This window comes from Oncorhynchus tshawytscha, linkage group LG34 (assembly GCF_018296145.1).
Source record: "Oncorhynchus tshawytscha isolate Ot180627B linkage group LG34, Otsh_v2.0, whole genome shotgun sequence".
Lineage (NCBI taxonomy): Eukaryota > Metazoa > Chordata > Actinopteri > Salmoniformes > Salmonidae > Oncorhynchus > Oncorhynchus tshawytscha.
In genome coordinates this window covers 11,008,648-11,024,478 of record NC_056462.1, presented here as the reverse complement: position 1 = coordinate 11,024,478, position 15,831 = coordinate 11,008,648, and the positions used below count along the sequence as shown (strand labels likewise).

At 44.1% G+C, this 15,831-nt stretch overlaps 1 protein-coding gene across 2 annotated transcripts in view; it reads right to left on the bottom strand.

The window, feature by feature from the left end:
* LOC112231937 (deoxycytidylate deaminase-like) overlaps window positions 1-15,831 on the bottom strand; it is a 34,413-nt gene extending 18,582 nt beyond the window's left edge. Inside the window, exons 1-3 of one of the 2 annotated variants that reach the window (XM_024398739.2) lie at window positions 15,668-15,831; window positions 11,645-11,762; window positions 5,131-5,266 (exon numbers count right to left, since the gene is read on the bottom strand). In XM_024398739.2, coding sequence (XP_024254507.1) covers window positions 5,131-5,266; window positions 11,645-11,762; window positions 15,668-15,735 — 322 coding nt within the window. In that variant the 5' untranslated portion in view covers window positions 15,736-15,831. The remainder of the gene's footprint in view (window positions 1-5,130; window positions 5,267-11,644; window positions 11,763-15,667) is intronic. The other variant, XM_024398738.1, reaches the window with a different exon arrangement.

The window sequence follows — 15,831 nt, the reverse complement described above, 5'->3', positions numbered from 1 at the left end:
AAAAAGGGCTGTCTGGAGGTTCGCCAACTCATTTACTTTCGGCGGTTCGCTCTCCCTCTCTGTCCTCCCAACTAAGCAACCCCCCCTACCTCTGCATATTAACTGGATACATCCTTAAAGCGTCAGGTATCTCCACACACAAAGCTTCAGGTCTTAACTCAAACTGCTTTCAATTACCGATGAGACAAAGAATTCAAAAATAACTCCTTCAAAAATTAACTGGGCAGTTAGTTTGACTTTCCATATTTTTTGTGGAACCCTCTCTCCTGAACTCAGGAGATTAATTATCTGGTTCCCGTGGCGATTAGAAACGGCTGTGATGAAACAGTGACGCGTCTTACGTACAGTCTGTCTGGGAATGTTGGAATGGAATATTCTGGAACACCTGTAGCTAATTGCATGTGGATGTTAGGCTGCCTGTGACCCAATAGAATAGTGTATAGGGTTTCTGTAGGAAGACGGAGGGGTCTGGAATTGAAAGGATAGACTGGAGTGCACTGAAGGGTTAGGACTGTACATTGCCAACCTAAAGCACTGCATAAGGCTACAATTGTATTATCTGTAGTAGTAGTAGTAGGCCTTGGGCTATTAGGTAAAATAAACTGTACACATGCAGTGTGTGTGTGTGTCTGGTAGATGGTCAGTTGGGTGCTCTCTGACCACTGTAGCCAATTAAAGAAGCTATTGAGGTCAGAGGTCAAGATTGGCCACCTGTTAACTGACATGGAGTCTTGTATTTGCATGCACCTTAAAAAAAAAAAACGCACCATGTCCGAATACCTATACTAGCGTACTACATACTTAAACTGCATACAATGCATGTACTCATCGTCGCATACTATTTAGCGCACAGTTTAGTAAAAAGTATGCAGTATGCCACGACCGCAACGCAGTAGCAGCTCCTGACTGGTTGAGTAAGTGGGGTGGGGCCGAGTGCGGGTGGATTTTTAAAAATTCAACAAACATGCATCACATTAACCAGGATGATAATAGCTCACTTCTAATTTGATAAATTTCTCTAAACTCTGAATGGAATAGGTATGGAGTTATAGGCCTACTCAGGCTGGTTATAAGCAGACCATCACATTCAACCTATAAAGTAAATATTTTCCACTTGAACATATTTATTAGTGAAACCAAAGTGCTGTAACATATTCAATTAAACCAAACAGCCTAGTATAGCTTACATTTGAAAACCGCCACAGAAGCGTCGCTATTTGGCATCTTCCCAATTAAGTAGCTTAGTTTTGTTGTTTGGCTACTCAAAGAGAACGGGGCCCATCACTCACTTCTCACCTCTTCCAATGCATTGTGGAAAAGTGTGCATCTAATTCTACTAGATAAAGAGCTGAGATGAGTATAACATCCTGGCATTTAAACCATCAAAATGGTTAAAAAAATTAACATGCTATAAAACATTCTATTTTCGTTTACTGAGAATGTGTCTTTGCGCTGTTTCACGCTATTCGGTTTCGGGTAGCGCATCCCCTTATCTAATTGATCAGCGGTTGTCAAAGCCAACACGAGTATCTGGACATTTAAAGTATACTCGATTTTCAAAATGTCCCATAGTATTAAACTTCATTTTTTCCCCCTGCATACTCAAAACAGACAAATATTTAGGACACAGCTATGGGTATTCAGACTATCTCCCAGAGTCAACACACTCACACAAAAAAACAAATGTGCTAATATAACCACTGCAGCACAAAAAGAATATTGCGGCACTACAGCCTATGGCCTATACAGCCAGTCACTCTGATTGAGACGCATGTCTTTCCTGATTCCCACAGGCTTGTCGAGTCATGTGACTTCTAAAGCTCCTCTAGATTCTGTCTACGTCTCAAACTGCACGCTATTCCCTATAGGTCCTGGTCAAAAGTAATGCACTAAATAGGGACTAGGGAGTCATTTGGAACAGATTCTGTCTCGGCTGCCAGGGAACACCAGAGAGAGTGCCTGGCCCCTAGCCAGAGATATCACAACCCTGAGGAGACTAGAGATAGGGAGGGGGGAGATGGAGAGGGCATAGGGAGGGAAGGAAGAGAAAAGAGATGGAGGGAGAGAGAAAGCAAAAGAAGTGTACCCGGTGGGAAAGAGGCTGTAGAGCCGACCGACACAGCAGACAAATAGAGGGCCGTTAACTTTGCTACATCGGCTCAAGCAATTACATGGCTATTCCTGTGTGTTTGTAGGGAATGAATGGGTCCGAATAAGGCATTAGGAATGAACCGGGTCGGGAGCAGGACAGGGCTGAGGACCGAGTTTCTATTATTCCTGGATAGTTTTGCTGAGGGAGGGAGTGTGTATGTCACTGCCAAGGGAGCGGTTTAACGTCCTCTCCTCACAGACTCTTTATTAACAGTACTTAAAGAACGATTCATCTACAGAACAGAGAGACAATAGTTAGAGGAAGAAAAGGGTTTTCTGAATGAGCCGTTAGAAAAGGTAGAAAGGGTGGACGCAGTATTAATCGTGTTAAATATACTGTCCTTCGCTGTATATTACAGTATGTTCATACATTCCCTCTAGTTAAACAAAGTGGGACAATGCAACATTGTGATATAAAAAGGTAGAAAGTCATTTCTGAGAGACACTATTTGTAAGGGGAGGGGGGGGGTCAGGAAGAGTTTAAAAGATCAACCCCCCCCCAAAAAAATTGACAAAATGCTCTTAGTGCTTTGCCTCTTCACACCCTCACCATGGCAACCGCTGATAGTCTCCCACGCTGGCATCTGCTGCCCACAGTCTGCCAGCTGTGCCCTCAGCCCTCTCGATCGCTCTTCCCCCACCCCCCTTCTCTCTTCTAAACTCCATACCTAAACCCATTCAGAATCGTCTAGCTTTTTCCCCCCCAGAGTGGCCTACACTGTATATAAACAATTCAATGTGTCAGAGTCCTACTGTATGTGATTGCAGTAAAAAGTAGGACTCTGAAAAGCCCTAGGTAAAGAGACCGGATTTAGGAAATTAAAATCTGGGAATGTAATGATTTATTTTTACGGGAGCGTGTTGGGTATAGCTGCGCAAAAATCATTAAAAAAAATTTTTTTTTAAAGTGGCATGCCCTGGAACTATATTTAACTATCAATTTTCACTGTAGTTCTTTCCAATACTTTTATTAATTATAAGAGACAGGATTATCCCTCCAGTTCTCTTAATCTTAGCCCATCTAGTAATTCAAAAACCACCCAAGTCTGTTAGCCTATGCTGTTGGAGATACTTTCTAGCCATGGTTATTCATGAGATGGTTACAGTGCATCACCAATCAAAACGTTATAAAAAGGTCCAACAAGGACATTTTTCGTGGACAGGCCACCAAAACCGGGGACTGGCTGTGGAAAACGGGGACGTCTAGTCACCCTAGGTATCTCTAATAGGTTATAATTGCATATGATTAGTAAGTACTTATGTACTAGGGATGTACTCGTTTCACTTCAAACTAACTGCCCCCATTGGTCCGATTACCTATCATGAGCTCAAGGCTTACAAGTCAAACTTTGAAAATACGCCAGTCATGGTTGGCAGAGTCAGGTCTAATATCATCAATATCAGAAGTTGGGAGAGAAAACACTACTAGCAAGTTCCCTCTAGGTTGTGTGTGTACATTCACTGAGTTTTGAGAGGACAAGGAAACTAACTGGAAGTTGGTGTCCAGCGCCCTCTTCAGGTGAAACTGTGTCACTTCTAGTTCAGACTTCCAAGGACTGAGACAAGAATCAAGATGTCCTTGTAGAACAGAGGTATAGCTACTGAATCATTTCACTGTAAAAGCTCTTTCTCTCACAAGGACACGCTCTCTCTCAGAAGTAGAAACAGATAGTACAAGCAAGCAGTTGGAGACAGGAGAGCATTCCACCTTCCATCCAGCTATTCTATCGTTTTCCCAGAAATGCATTCATTTTCCAGTGTGCCACCTGCTCTCATTTCACCCTCAATCTACCTGGTTTCCATGACAACCGCACAAAAACATCTCTTCTTTCCTTTCCCGTTCGTTGGGGTTAAGAGCACCTGGCCTCCATCTTCGGTGTTACATTAAAACCCCATCTGTGCTGCCGAGTAGTCTTTCTTCTTTGTTGGCCTCAGCTGTGTTGTCTGCGCGGGTGATGCTTGTTTTGACGTTAAACAACTGCCTTAGCAACAACAGGGGATTGACTACTGCTAAGGGCTTGTCTGGTTTGAAAGAGGTTGTGCACTGTAATGAGAGGCAGCTATGAGGTGAGGCGAGAGAGAGAAATGAGGATGAGTGTGAAAAAGAGCACCATGTGGTCTTGAGAAAAAAGCAGGCCCAGACAGATGGAGCCTAGCGTCTGAGTGCGAGAGAGACCGGGCATCGGGGGGTGAGAAAGCAGGAGTCAATCACCGCACACACTTCACATGTTGGACTGGCTAGTACTGTTCAAGTGGCTAGTGCGATTATGGCCTAGCAGTATGTCAGTTGGGGTTCACAGGTCACGAGCTGCTGAAATGGCCAGCATGTTGCCCAGGCCTGGGTTCAACCCTTCAAATGCTTTAGTTAAGATTGATTGACTTTGTTTGGATCATTGGAACCAATGGAATAGACCCAAAAATGCTAACATCGCTCATATGGCACTCCAGAAAGGCTCAAATGCTCCAAGTATTTCAAAGAAAGCTCATGCTGTTTTAACCTAGTTCCAACTTACATCAAGTTATGGAACCAGCATACACTGAGTATACAAAACATTAAGAACACCTGCTCTTTCCATGACAGACTGACCAGGTGAAAGCTATGATCCCTTATTGATGTCACTTGCTAAGTTCACTTCAAAAATCTGTGTCGAGGAAGAAAGGGGGACACATTATAGAAGGATTGTTAAGACTTGAGACATGGATTGTGTGTGTGTGCCATTCATAGGGTTAAATGGGGAAGACAAAAGATTGAAGTGCCTTTGAACAGGGTACGGTAGTAGGTGCCAGACGCACCGTTTTGTGGGAAGCATTAGAGTCAATATGGGCCAACATCCATGTGGAATGCTTTCGACACCTTGTAGCGTCAATGCCTCAACTAATTGGGTGGGGGTGCAACCCAATATTAGGAAGTTGTTCCTACCATAAGGATACTTGGTAGTGGACTGTGGTACTATAGTGATGTCCCTAGGTAGATCCTACCATAAGGATACTTGGTATCCAGTCTGTCGTCAGCAGAGCGGGACCAGGGCAGCAGGTCATCATCACAGCCGTTGGGCATGCCGTTGTAGCCGATGCCCACTATCTTATTCTCCTGGTTAACAATACATGCTCCAACCTAGCAGAGAGAGAGATCGTTTAAAGTTCAGACAGTGTGCGCATATTATTTCTCAACTGTGTTGCATCTAGACTAGAAGAAGTGACTGGGCATATCATTGGTCACCCTCAAAAACAAATGGCAAAACATGATGTATTTGGGTAAGAAGATATTTTTATACCCTAGCATGTAGGCCTAAGAGTTTAACATTTATGCAAGTATACAGTGGGCTCCAAAATTACTGGCACCCCTGGCTGGCAATGCACAAACAATACTTTCAAATTAATTAGATACTCAAAATACCAACGTGAGAAATACTGTACTTTATTAATGTTTCAATGGAACCAACCAAAAATCATACAATTATTTAATACAAAATGGCCATGGTGGAACATTGATTTTGTTGTCACAGAACCATTTCTGTGTGGATCTTGAGGTATGTTTCGGGTCATTGCCTTGTTGGAAAGTCCACCTACGGCCAAGTCCCAGCCTTCTGGCAGAGGCAACCAGATTGTCAGCCAGAATTGCCTGATACTTGGTGGAATTCATTATGCCATCAAATCTTAACCAGTGCCCCTGGACCTCTGGAATTAAAACAGCCCCAAAACATCACTGACCCACCACCATATTTCACCATGGGTATGAGGTGCCTCTCCTTGTATGCATCTCTGTTGATGCAAAACATGCCGATGCTGTATCTGATCAAAACATTTTATTTGGGTCTCATCTGACCAGAGCACCTTCTTCCGGTCATAACTTAAATGACGTTTGGCAAACTCTAAGCGCTTGCGTCTGTGTCTTGGGGTCAGAAAGGGCTTTCTTCTGGCAACACTTCCAAAGAGCCTATGGATGTGGAGGTGGCGTCTGATGGTGCTTTTTGAAACCTGGGTGACCCCTAAGACGCCACCAAGGCCTGCAATTCTTTCACAGTGATTCTGGGGGTTTTGTTGCTTCTCTCGCCATCCTCCTCCCTATCCTGGGGGGGGCAAAATGCATTTGCATCTTCTACCGTAAGGTTTTCAAGTGTTCCATATCTTCTGATTTTTTAAACATTTTTATAACTGCCCTGACAGTGCTCAGTAGTTTGTGGATCTTCTTGTAGCCATTACCAGATTTATGAAGGTCTACGACCATCTGTCTCTCTTGAACTGCCAGTTCTGTTGTTTTCTTCATGGTGTTGGATGACAAAGGGATATTGCATGCGTGTTACCTCATTATACCCTAGTGAAACAAGTGATGTAATGGCTCAATATAGTTCCTTGAGACTTAAATGAATTAAATTCAATTTCTGGTTTAATTTTGGAAGATGCAATTTACAATCATCTTTAAGGGTGCCATTAATTGTGAAACCTTGATTTGGAGGACATTGATTTTTAACTAAATCAATGATTTTGGTGGGTTCCATTGAAACATGAATAAAGTACAGTATTTCTCACATGTTGGTATTTTGAGTTTCTATAATTATATTGTTTTTGCATTGCCAGTAATTTTGGAGCTCACTGTGTATGTAAGTAGAGGCAGAGCAACTTGGCATGAAGGGTGGAGGTCAATGTGCAGTGGTTTAGAGAGTTGGGAAAGAGAAGAGAGGGCTCTCCAGCTGAGAGCTAGGCCAATTAGAGATGGAGCGAGAGAGATGAGAGTGGGGGGGGGGGGACATCAACTTATCAGGAATCACATGAAAGCACAAAACCTCTACTCCACCATAACGAACACAGTGGAACAACCAATCAGGAGGGATTCTAATCTAACTCACAAAAACATCGAAGTTTTCTAACCACTTCTTGGCTAATAATCGGTCATCTAACCAATGAGGGTGCGGCGGTGGAACCGTACCGTATGCCCTTCACTGTACTGTTAGTTTTCTCCAGGTGAACTGGCATAGCTCCAACACATCAAACGACCTAGAGAGCCCACCCCCCGCCAAGGCTCTCCCCAGGACGCTGTGCTTTGATCAGGGCTAGAAACGCTCCGCCAGGCCCCTTATCACTTTAAAAGACCCACGCACCCCCCCTAGCCTCACCCCATCCATCAATACATAAACCCCCCTCCACCCACCCAGCTCCATCACTCATATGTTAGAATGATAAAAGTGTGTCAGAGAAATGTGTGAAAGACGAAGTCAGCCAGAGAGACCGAGAGGGAGAGACAAAAAGACGAGCGAGAGAGAGTGAAATGATAGAGGGTCCTTCTCGGTGTCATAGGACTGACTAAGACAAAGTCAGACGAAGCTTGAAGATGATACGTAGTGTAGCTGTTCAGATCACAGATCAAATTAAGTTCAGTCTCGACTCGCGTCCCCTTGGATTTGTGCTGTGTGCACACATGCGCCTGTCTAGAGAGCATTGCTGAATTAATGTAGGGGGCTTATTTGAAGGATACATCTGACGAGGGAAGAGGGTAGAGACTAGAGAGCCGAGCTGAGCCTTAAAACAGAGGCTGTAGCGTACACACGACCACATTAACAGAGGGAACTAAAGGGGGGGAGGGGAGACTAAGAAACAGTGGGTTCTTGAGAGAGAGCCCACTGAGGGACAAGCTACCATCCTTTCTTGTTGGTGGACTGCGTCAACTAAGGTGGTCAGATATCAATGGGGGAATTGTGGCAAAAGCGGAAGGCGGAAGCGTCGTCCTTCGGCCCCCCCGTGGCGGTCTGTAAACAGAGGCCTCGTGAGGACCCGTCGCTGAGACATGAAACGGAGCCAGATATCCCTTTCTTCCGAGAGGGGAAAAAAAAAAAGAGAAAATAAAGGATAGACGACTAAAGCTCCAAACCCTCTGTTTCATCCTCACACTGTTTTGATCAGGGAAGGCTTGGCTGGTTTAAAAACTTTTGTCATTCTTCTAATCCCCATCGCCTCCACCTCTCTCTCTCTCTCTCTCCCCCGAGGTAGAGACAAGACAACATCCTGAACTAGTTTAGAAAGGAGAGGTCATTAGAGAAGACTTGTTGAAATTTCCTCCCTTTCTCGCTCTCATTCCCGCTGTCTCTTGATCTCCATCACCCCCTCGTTCTTTCTGGGCTGGTTGGTAACTAGTGCCGAAAGAAAGTATTCACACCTCCTGACTTTTTCCACATTTAGTTGTGTTACAGCCAGAATTTAAAATGGATTATATTTAGATTCTCGGTCACTGGCCCACACACACACAATAATCCATATTGTCAAAGTAGAATTCCAAATCATTAAAAAATTAAATGTTGCTGAAATGTCTTGAGTCAATAAGTATTCAACCCCTTTGTTATGGCAAGCCTAAATTAGTTCAGGAGTAAAATGTTGCTTAACAAAATCACAATAAGTTGCATGGACTCACTGTGTGCAATAATTGTGTTTAACGTGATTTCTGAATGACTGCTTCATCGCTGTACCCCACACATGCAATTATCTGTAAGTTCCCTCAATCGAGCAGAGAATTTCAAACACAGATTCAACCACAAAGACCAGGGAGGTTTTCTAGACACGCGTCTCATGTGCACTCACACACACAGAACAAACCCAAGGGGACTTTAAAACAGAGTTGAATGGCTGTGATAGGAGAAAACTGAAGATGGATCCACAACATTGTGGCAAAGAGATATACTTTGGGTCCTGAATACAAAGCGTTATGTTTAGGGCAAATTCAACATCTCTGAGTACCACTTCATATTTTCAAGCATGGTGGTGGTGGCATCATGTTATTGGTATGCTTGTCATTGGCAAGGACTACTGAGTTTTTGGGGATGAAAAGAAATTGAATGGGTGAGTGAAAAAAATCTATTTAATCCAGTTTGAATTCAGGCTGTAACACAATAAAATGTGGAACAAGTCAACAGGTGTGAATAGTTTCTAAAGGCACTAACTCCCAGCAGCAGGTGTGGAGTCAGAAGGAGGGAGGGATGGAGGATTACTGGATCCGTAGACCCCCTGCTGTGCCCCACTGGCCTCTCCCCCCCTTCCTTCCCCTGGGGTTGAGCTTATCACAGAGGAACAGAGCTCTCGTCGAGGGCTGGACGATATGGCCAGCATATAATGGTATTTTTCTAAATGTTTGACCGTATATTTTAGTATTTGGTATTTTATTAGGATCCCCATTGTTGCAATAGCAGCAGCTACTCTTCCTGGGGTCCACACAAAACATGACATAATACAGAACATTAGTCGACAAGAACAGCTCAAGGACAGAACATGTAAAAAAAATGTATAGGCACACGTGGCCTACATATCAATACATACAACGATCTACGTCAAATAGGGGAGAGATGTGCCGTGAGGTGTTCCTTTCTGTTTTTTGAAACCAGGTTTGCTCTTAATTTGAGCAATATGAGATGGACCGGAGTTCCACTCAATAATGGCTCTATATAATACTGTATGCCTTCTTGAATTTGGAGACTGTGAAAAGACCCCTGGTGGCATGTCTGATGGGGTAAGTGTGTATGTGTGTCAGAGCTGTGCGTAAATTGACTATGCAAACAATTTGGGATTTTCGACAATGTTTTTTTTTATAAAAAGAAGTGATTCAATTCGTAGCCAAGAGAGACTGGCATGCATAGTATTTATATAAGCCTTCTGATTACAATGAAGAGCAGAACGTGCCGCTCTGTTCTGGGCCAGCAGCAGCTTAACTAGGTCTTTCCTTACAGCACTCGACTGGACAATAATTAAGATTAGACAAAACTAGAGCCTGCAGGACATCTCTATCACATACAAACCTCTCCCCATCTTTACAACCATTGAATCTATACGTTTTGACCGTGATTGTAAACTATCTAAGGTAACACCAAGTAATTTAGTCAACTTCTTCAACAGCCACACCATTCATTACCAGATTCAGGTCTAGAACTTAGGGAATGATTTGTACCAAATACAATGCTCTTAGTTTTGGAGAAGTTCAGGGCCAGTTTAATACTGGCCACCCATTCCAAAACAGACTACAACTCTTTAAGGGTTTCAGTGATTTCATTAGCTGTGGTTCATATGTTGACGTTATTTTATGGTTTTGAATAATATAAATATTTATTTATGAGTAGTACATGACCCTAGGGTGGAAACACAAGTGATTTCAATGGGTCTCTCCATTCTGATTGTTTTATACTGTTCAATTAAACTTCAACTCTGAATTTTTCATAAATGTCTGCCTTTCCTGCACTAATTTGAGATCATATCCACACTCCACATAGCACTGCACACTAGCCAGTGTTAATCTGCAAAATTGTAATTATTCGCCTACCTCCTCATGCCTTTTGCACACAATGTATATAGACTCCCCTTTTTTTTCTACTGTGTTATTGACTTGTTAATTGTTTACTCCATGTGTAACTCTGTGTTGTCTGTTCACACTGCTATGCTTTATCTTGGCCAGGTCGCAGTTGCAAATGAGAACTTGTTCTCAACTAGCCTACCTGGTTAAATAAAGGTGAAATAAAATAAATAAAATTGGCAAATGTTGCAAGTTGACTTGCGATTTAAACACTTGGGTGAACTGTTGGAATCATAGAAATATTATTATTATTTGAAATCAATAGTTAGAATATTCTAATGGACATAGCGTTTTACATGACAACGAATGAAAACGCCAGGGAGGAGTTATTGCGACAGGGTAGGAACCAAAGTTGCTACATTAAAAATGTTCTCTTTGTTACTTCATGTAGCTTACATACTTTTATATTTACTCACACACTAAAGTGCACATACACACTTCCATACATCTGGATCAAATAATTTATTGATTTAAATTCCCTAATAAACCCTGTATAGTCCAGACTTCCCACAAGACATCTCTTTTTGACCAAATATTTTTAGGATTGAAAACCTGTAGCCATTCCCCCCCCCTCCATTTCACTGATATCCCTCACTCCATCCATCCACTTCTGTGGGTCAGAAATCCATTTCAAAACAAGCTCTAGGTTGATCATCAAACTAGACAGCACAGTGCAGACAGGGGGTATAGGTGTCGAAACAAATCAAAACAGACATCCAACTTGACGCTTACAGGCCTACACCAGAAAACCAATCCCTGACTAAGGCAGACAAGGGCTAAGGCCTCCAACTGCTTGAAACACACACCCCCCCACCACCCAAACCAGGTGCTCGACCCACAGCCGGGAACTCTGGGAACTCAATCAAATACCCGCCGCCGCCTTGACCGGCAGTGTCAAGGAGAGGCGTCCGTGCCAGGGCCTGATCAGAAAAGCAGGGAGGCCTTATTGAGGGCGAAGGGCCTGGCATCTGGATGAATATTTAACAACAGGTGGGGCTGTGGACGCCTTACACAGCCGTGGTAGAGAGAGAAATGGAGAGAAAGGTGGTTGCAGGGCCAGGATCAATGAAGGGGGGGGTAGGGGGTGGTGATGTTACCTAGGATCTTGAATGCTTCTTTGAGTTGTGTGTGTGATATATATATATATATATATATATATGCATTTACCTGTGAGCTGGGATCCTTGCTTCTCTGAGCTGAAAGGAAAGCTACAGCCATGAAATATTCAGGCCACTCCAGGTAGTCCTCACGCTTTTTCGTCTGAGCAGGATCAGAGGCCGGGGTCCTGATGGAGGGGAAAAGAGGAGAGGGAGAAAGGACAGAGAGAAAAGAAAATGGAGAAAGGTCAGAACGGGAGGATAGAAGGAGAGAGACAAAACATGAAGACAAAAGAATATAGAGGTCAGAAAAATGGGCAAAAGAATAGTGAGAAAGAGAAGAGAAGGGGGAAAGAGAAAAGGAGGGTAGCGTTAGAGGTTGAGAAGGGAAGGAGAACGGGGGAGTCAGAGAGATAAGCCAGAATAGAAGGAAAGTGACAAGGTAGTGAGGGATGGCGTAAAAATAGAACCTTCAAAAGGCTCGTTTGTCAAAAAGGAGCAGTCAGTGGCATTGGTCGCGTGTTTCACTTGAGGTCAGCATGATGTAGTCTCGGTCTCCGTCCTCTTGCTTTACAAAGGAAAACACGTGCTGGCGTGAACGCAAACACAAGTTCAGTCGGACACTTCACACACACATCCTCACAAGGCCAGCAGTGCGACGATTCAAAGGGCTTCAAACCTGGGTCTTAACCCCACGGAGAGCAGACACCCACTCCCTATAATTACAACACCCCTGTCTAGAGACCTCACTATCTCAGCGTACATTCTTTGTGTTTTGAAAACCATTATATCCTCTCTTTACTGCTGTGCTCCAGGCCACTCACCCACCATTACGGATCCAGACACAGGAACCGGGAGCTATTATGGGTACAGTCGCAGAACGTCCCACTGGGTCAGGCTGGAGCACCTTGGAAACTGAAGCAGCAGTACCCAGCAATTAAATCCTACCCATCTGGCTGTCACACCAACCTAGGGCGGATCGTGCCATAGATCTAGGCCTAGATGCCACGTCTGCATGTCTACAAAGCACTCTCTAAAGTGGATCCAAAGACACAGTGACGGCAGAAGAGGAAGGGATACTTTGAACTCCTCCACAGTTTGGAGTGTGATCTCTCGGCCGTGCGTTTTGACCTGGTAAGTAAACCCTACCCACCTGGCTGTCACATGACAAAGAAATGAAAGTGGCCCTATTGCCCTAGGTTTGCAACCGAGACCCATTGTTGTCCGGCAATGCACGACGTCTGCCTGTCTACAAAGACAAGATCGGTGACGTCTTTCGCCTATACCCCCGCAGACACGACTGGACTAGAAAGAAATGAAGGGATCAAAGAGAGAGGGAGAAAGAGGGATGCGTTTGGAGTCCGACCCTTTGAACTCCTCCACAGCTCGGACTGTGAGATCTCTCGTCCCTACGTTTCAAAATTGGCTAATGGTTGACAGCATGCGGAGCAAGACTGCCAAACGGGGACAAACTTTAAAGTGAAGTGACATTTCCAGGCGTTGGGACGCATTAAGTGGCGCACATCATAGGGCAGAGGGGCCGTCGTTGCGCAAAAGACAAAGAAACTGCTTGTTTGTTTTTCATTGTGGCTTGATCAAATGTGGCATATTGCATTTAATTAGGCCTAAAAAATCTAGTTAGAGAGGCTGTTGTAAAATCATTTACAGTTGATGTAGAGATTTGATTTGTTCAAACTGTTTAATAACACAAGATGAGAGGAATAAAACATGAATTGAAACACATTCGGTTGAGTAGGCCTCCACCTTCCAATACAGACCTTCAATTTGATCCAGCTTTTTAGGGAGTGTCTGAATCTTCCTTGATACATCTAATTAAGCATTGGTCTCCGGGGAAGCTTTGGTAGCTTAAACGTCTTCTGTTATCAATTTGTGCAGAAGGGCCTTCCTTCTCATTATTCATTAAAGCATCACTGAACCGGCTGCAAACCTTAATATTTCCCCACCGGAGACCTGACACCTGGTGGTGTTCACACGGTCATTCAGAAGCCTGGAATCTTCCTGCTGTCATATGTTCAAATGCTGACATAGAATTACAATGACTAGAACAGTCAGACATTCCATTCCCCAATTGCATGCCTCTCAAGTTCAATTCATTGTAATTATATGGTTCTCCTATACTGCTCCAATGGCAGCTGCTGCTGCGGTCTCAGTGTCACCCAGGACATTAGTCCTTTAATGAGACGCAGATGAGTGTGTTCGCTCCCCTGGGCTCTACAGGCTTTCCCAGGCACCAGATTGTCATAGAGGTCCTACACTCTGCAGAACGGTGGTCGGCCTTCCAAAACAGGATTTTCAACCGTACAGCTGCTGGGAGAAGAGATAACATGACATGGGGTAATTCTTCCTGGGCGTTCTCCCTTCTGGGGTTTATTATTCCCGCAAATGCCTATTCCTTATTGGCTTAATGAGCTGGAGGATTAGGCTATTACGCTTCCGAGCAGCACGTCAAAATAGGACTTTTCCTGGCTATACTCGGCCCTATATCGTAGGCTCTATCTGGGAACAGAATGTAGAAAATGAAGGCATTAGGCTACCTAGTTTAGTGAAAGTGCACAAAGCCGGTCAGAAAGGGACGCTCAACATAGTGAGTGGTATTAGGGAAGGCAGGAAGGCCCTTCAGAAGGCCAAGTTTGCCAACATGCATGTTGCGCGGGGATGGAAATGTCAGAGGTACGCGACCTAACTTAATACATGCACCCTATGGTTGCTACCATTGAATTAGGAATTTAATAGGACATTTATGGTTGCAACCAGTTCAGAGTTGATATGGAAAAGACAGGCCTATATGCCTAGCCTTCAGCACCAGCATTCTTCACAGCAATGATGAGAATGCAAACTCAGAGCTTGGTCAGAAGAACATGACCAAACTGTCAACTCGATGGCAAGCAACAGTTACTCTGAAGGCAGCCTAAAGAGTTCAGGCCGAGGGTTGACATGGAAAAGGTATAGGCCTTCAGCCAAAGCATTCTTCACATCAATGAAGGTGATACAAGTGTGAGCAGAGCAGAGAGCCGAAAACATTTGAAGGCTGAACTAGTAAAAAGAGAACAGCTGTGTGCCGTACACTAAAAAATATTTATGATGAAGGCTAAACATGATGCAACCAGTCTCAAAATGCCATCCAGATTTCAATCAACCACATCCGGAACTCAAGCCTTCTTAACAGCGTGAAATCACGGTGGAAAGAGACTTATCAAGCTAGGCCCTGGGAGGCACCGGCTCATTTTGGGGGATCAAAACAGCCAAAGTGGGCCCTCAGCCAGCTTAAAGTGGTGGTGAAGAGGGCCAGGGGCCACAGGGGTTGGCCCAGGTCCTCTTCACCTTTCTGGGCTCCTGACACTGCTGGGTGTCGGGAATCCCTCCAGGTGTGTGCGAGACAATTGAGGGCATGTTACGGGTGGAGCTAGAGTGCTCCTCGTGTTTGACATTTGACACAGAGTCAGAGTGACAGTGTGGTTGGGACTAGGAGTAGTGTGTGTGGGATGTGTGTTTGTGTCCTCATTGCCCTCCTGCGGATTAGCCCTGTGCCAACACTGCTGCCATTCCATGGGCACACACGTCCTCCCTTTTTGAGGGCCACAGATTCATATTGCACTCGTTTCAGCTGAAGAAAAACTGTGTGTGTGTCACAGCTTATGCAGTATCCATATTCTACATCTTACACATCCCGCCCCATGTCTTTCACCAAGATGGCATAGGGAACTAAGGGGAGTAGATAGAATATTACCTGACGCTAAAGACAAAAGTTAGTTAGTAGTTTTTTGGCAGGTATACATACATTAAGTGCCTAGCTTGAATGCGACCTTACTTCAATACACTGTACAGTAACTTAGCTAGCTAGCTATCTTACATGTCTAATGACTTTCTGAAAATGCTGCTAACAACAAACGCGAGCTATGTTTATATATTGACGTTGTAGCGTTGTGTGTTATCAAAGAACTGAGAGTTGGCTAGCTAGATACTACTACTTAGCCTAGCTAGCTAGTCCTACCGTGAAACGCACGCAACCAAACAACTGACAATTCGCTGCTAACTTCAAATTGAAAAGTAAAAACAAAACAAAAAAAGTTACCCATTCAGTTTAGATGTCTCGTTCTTCATTTCATGGCTCATCTTTGCTTCGGTGCTGGCAAGCTGCATGTGATGTGTCGCCTAGCTGATACTGGCATACCGCGTCACAGGACAAGACACAAGGCATGAAAATCTCCCGCGCTTGTAAATGTCACGTGGTTCAAC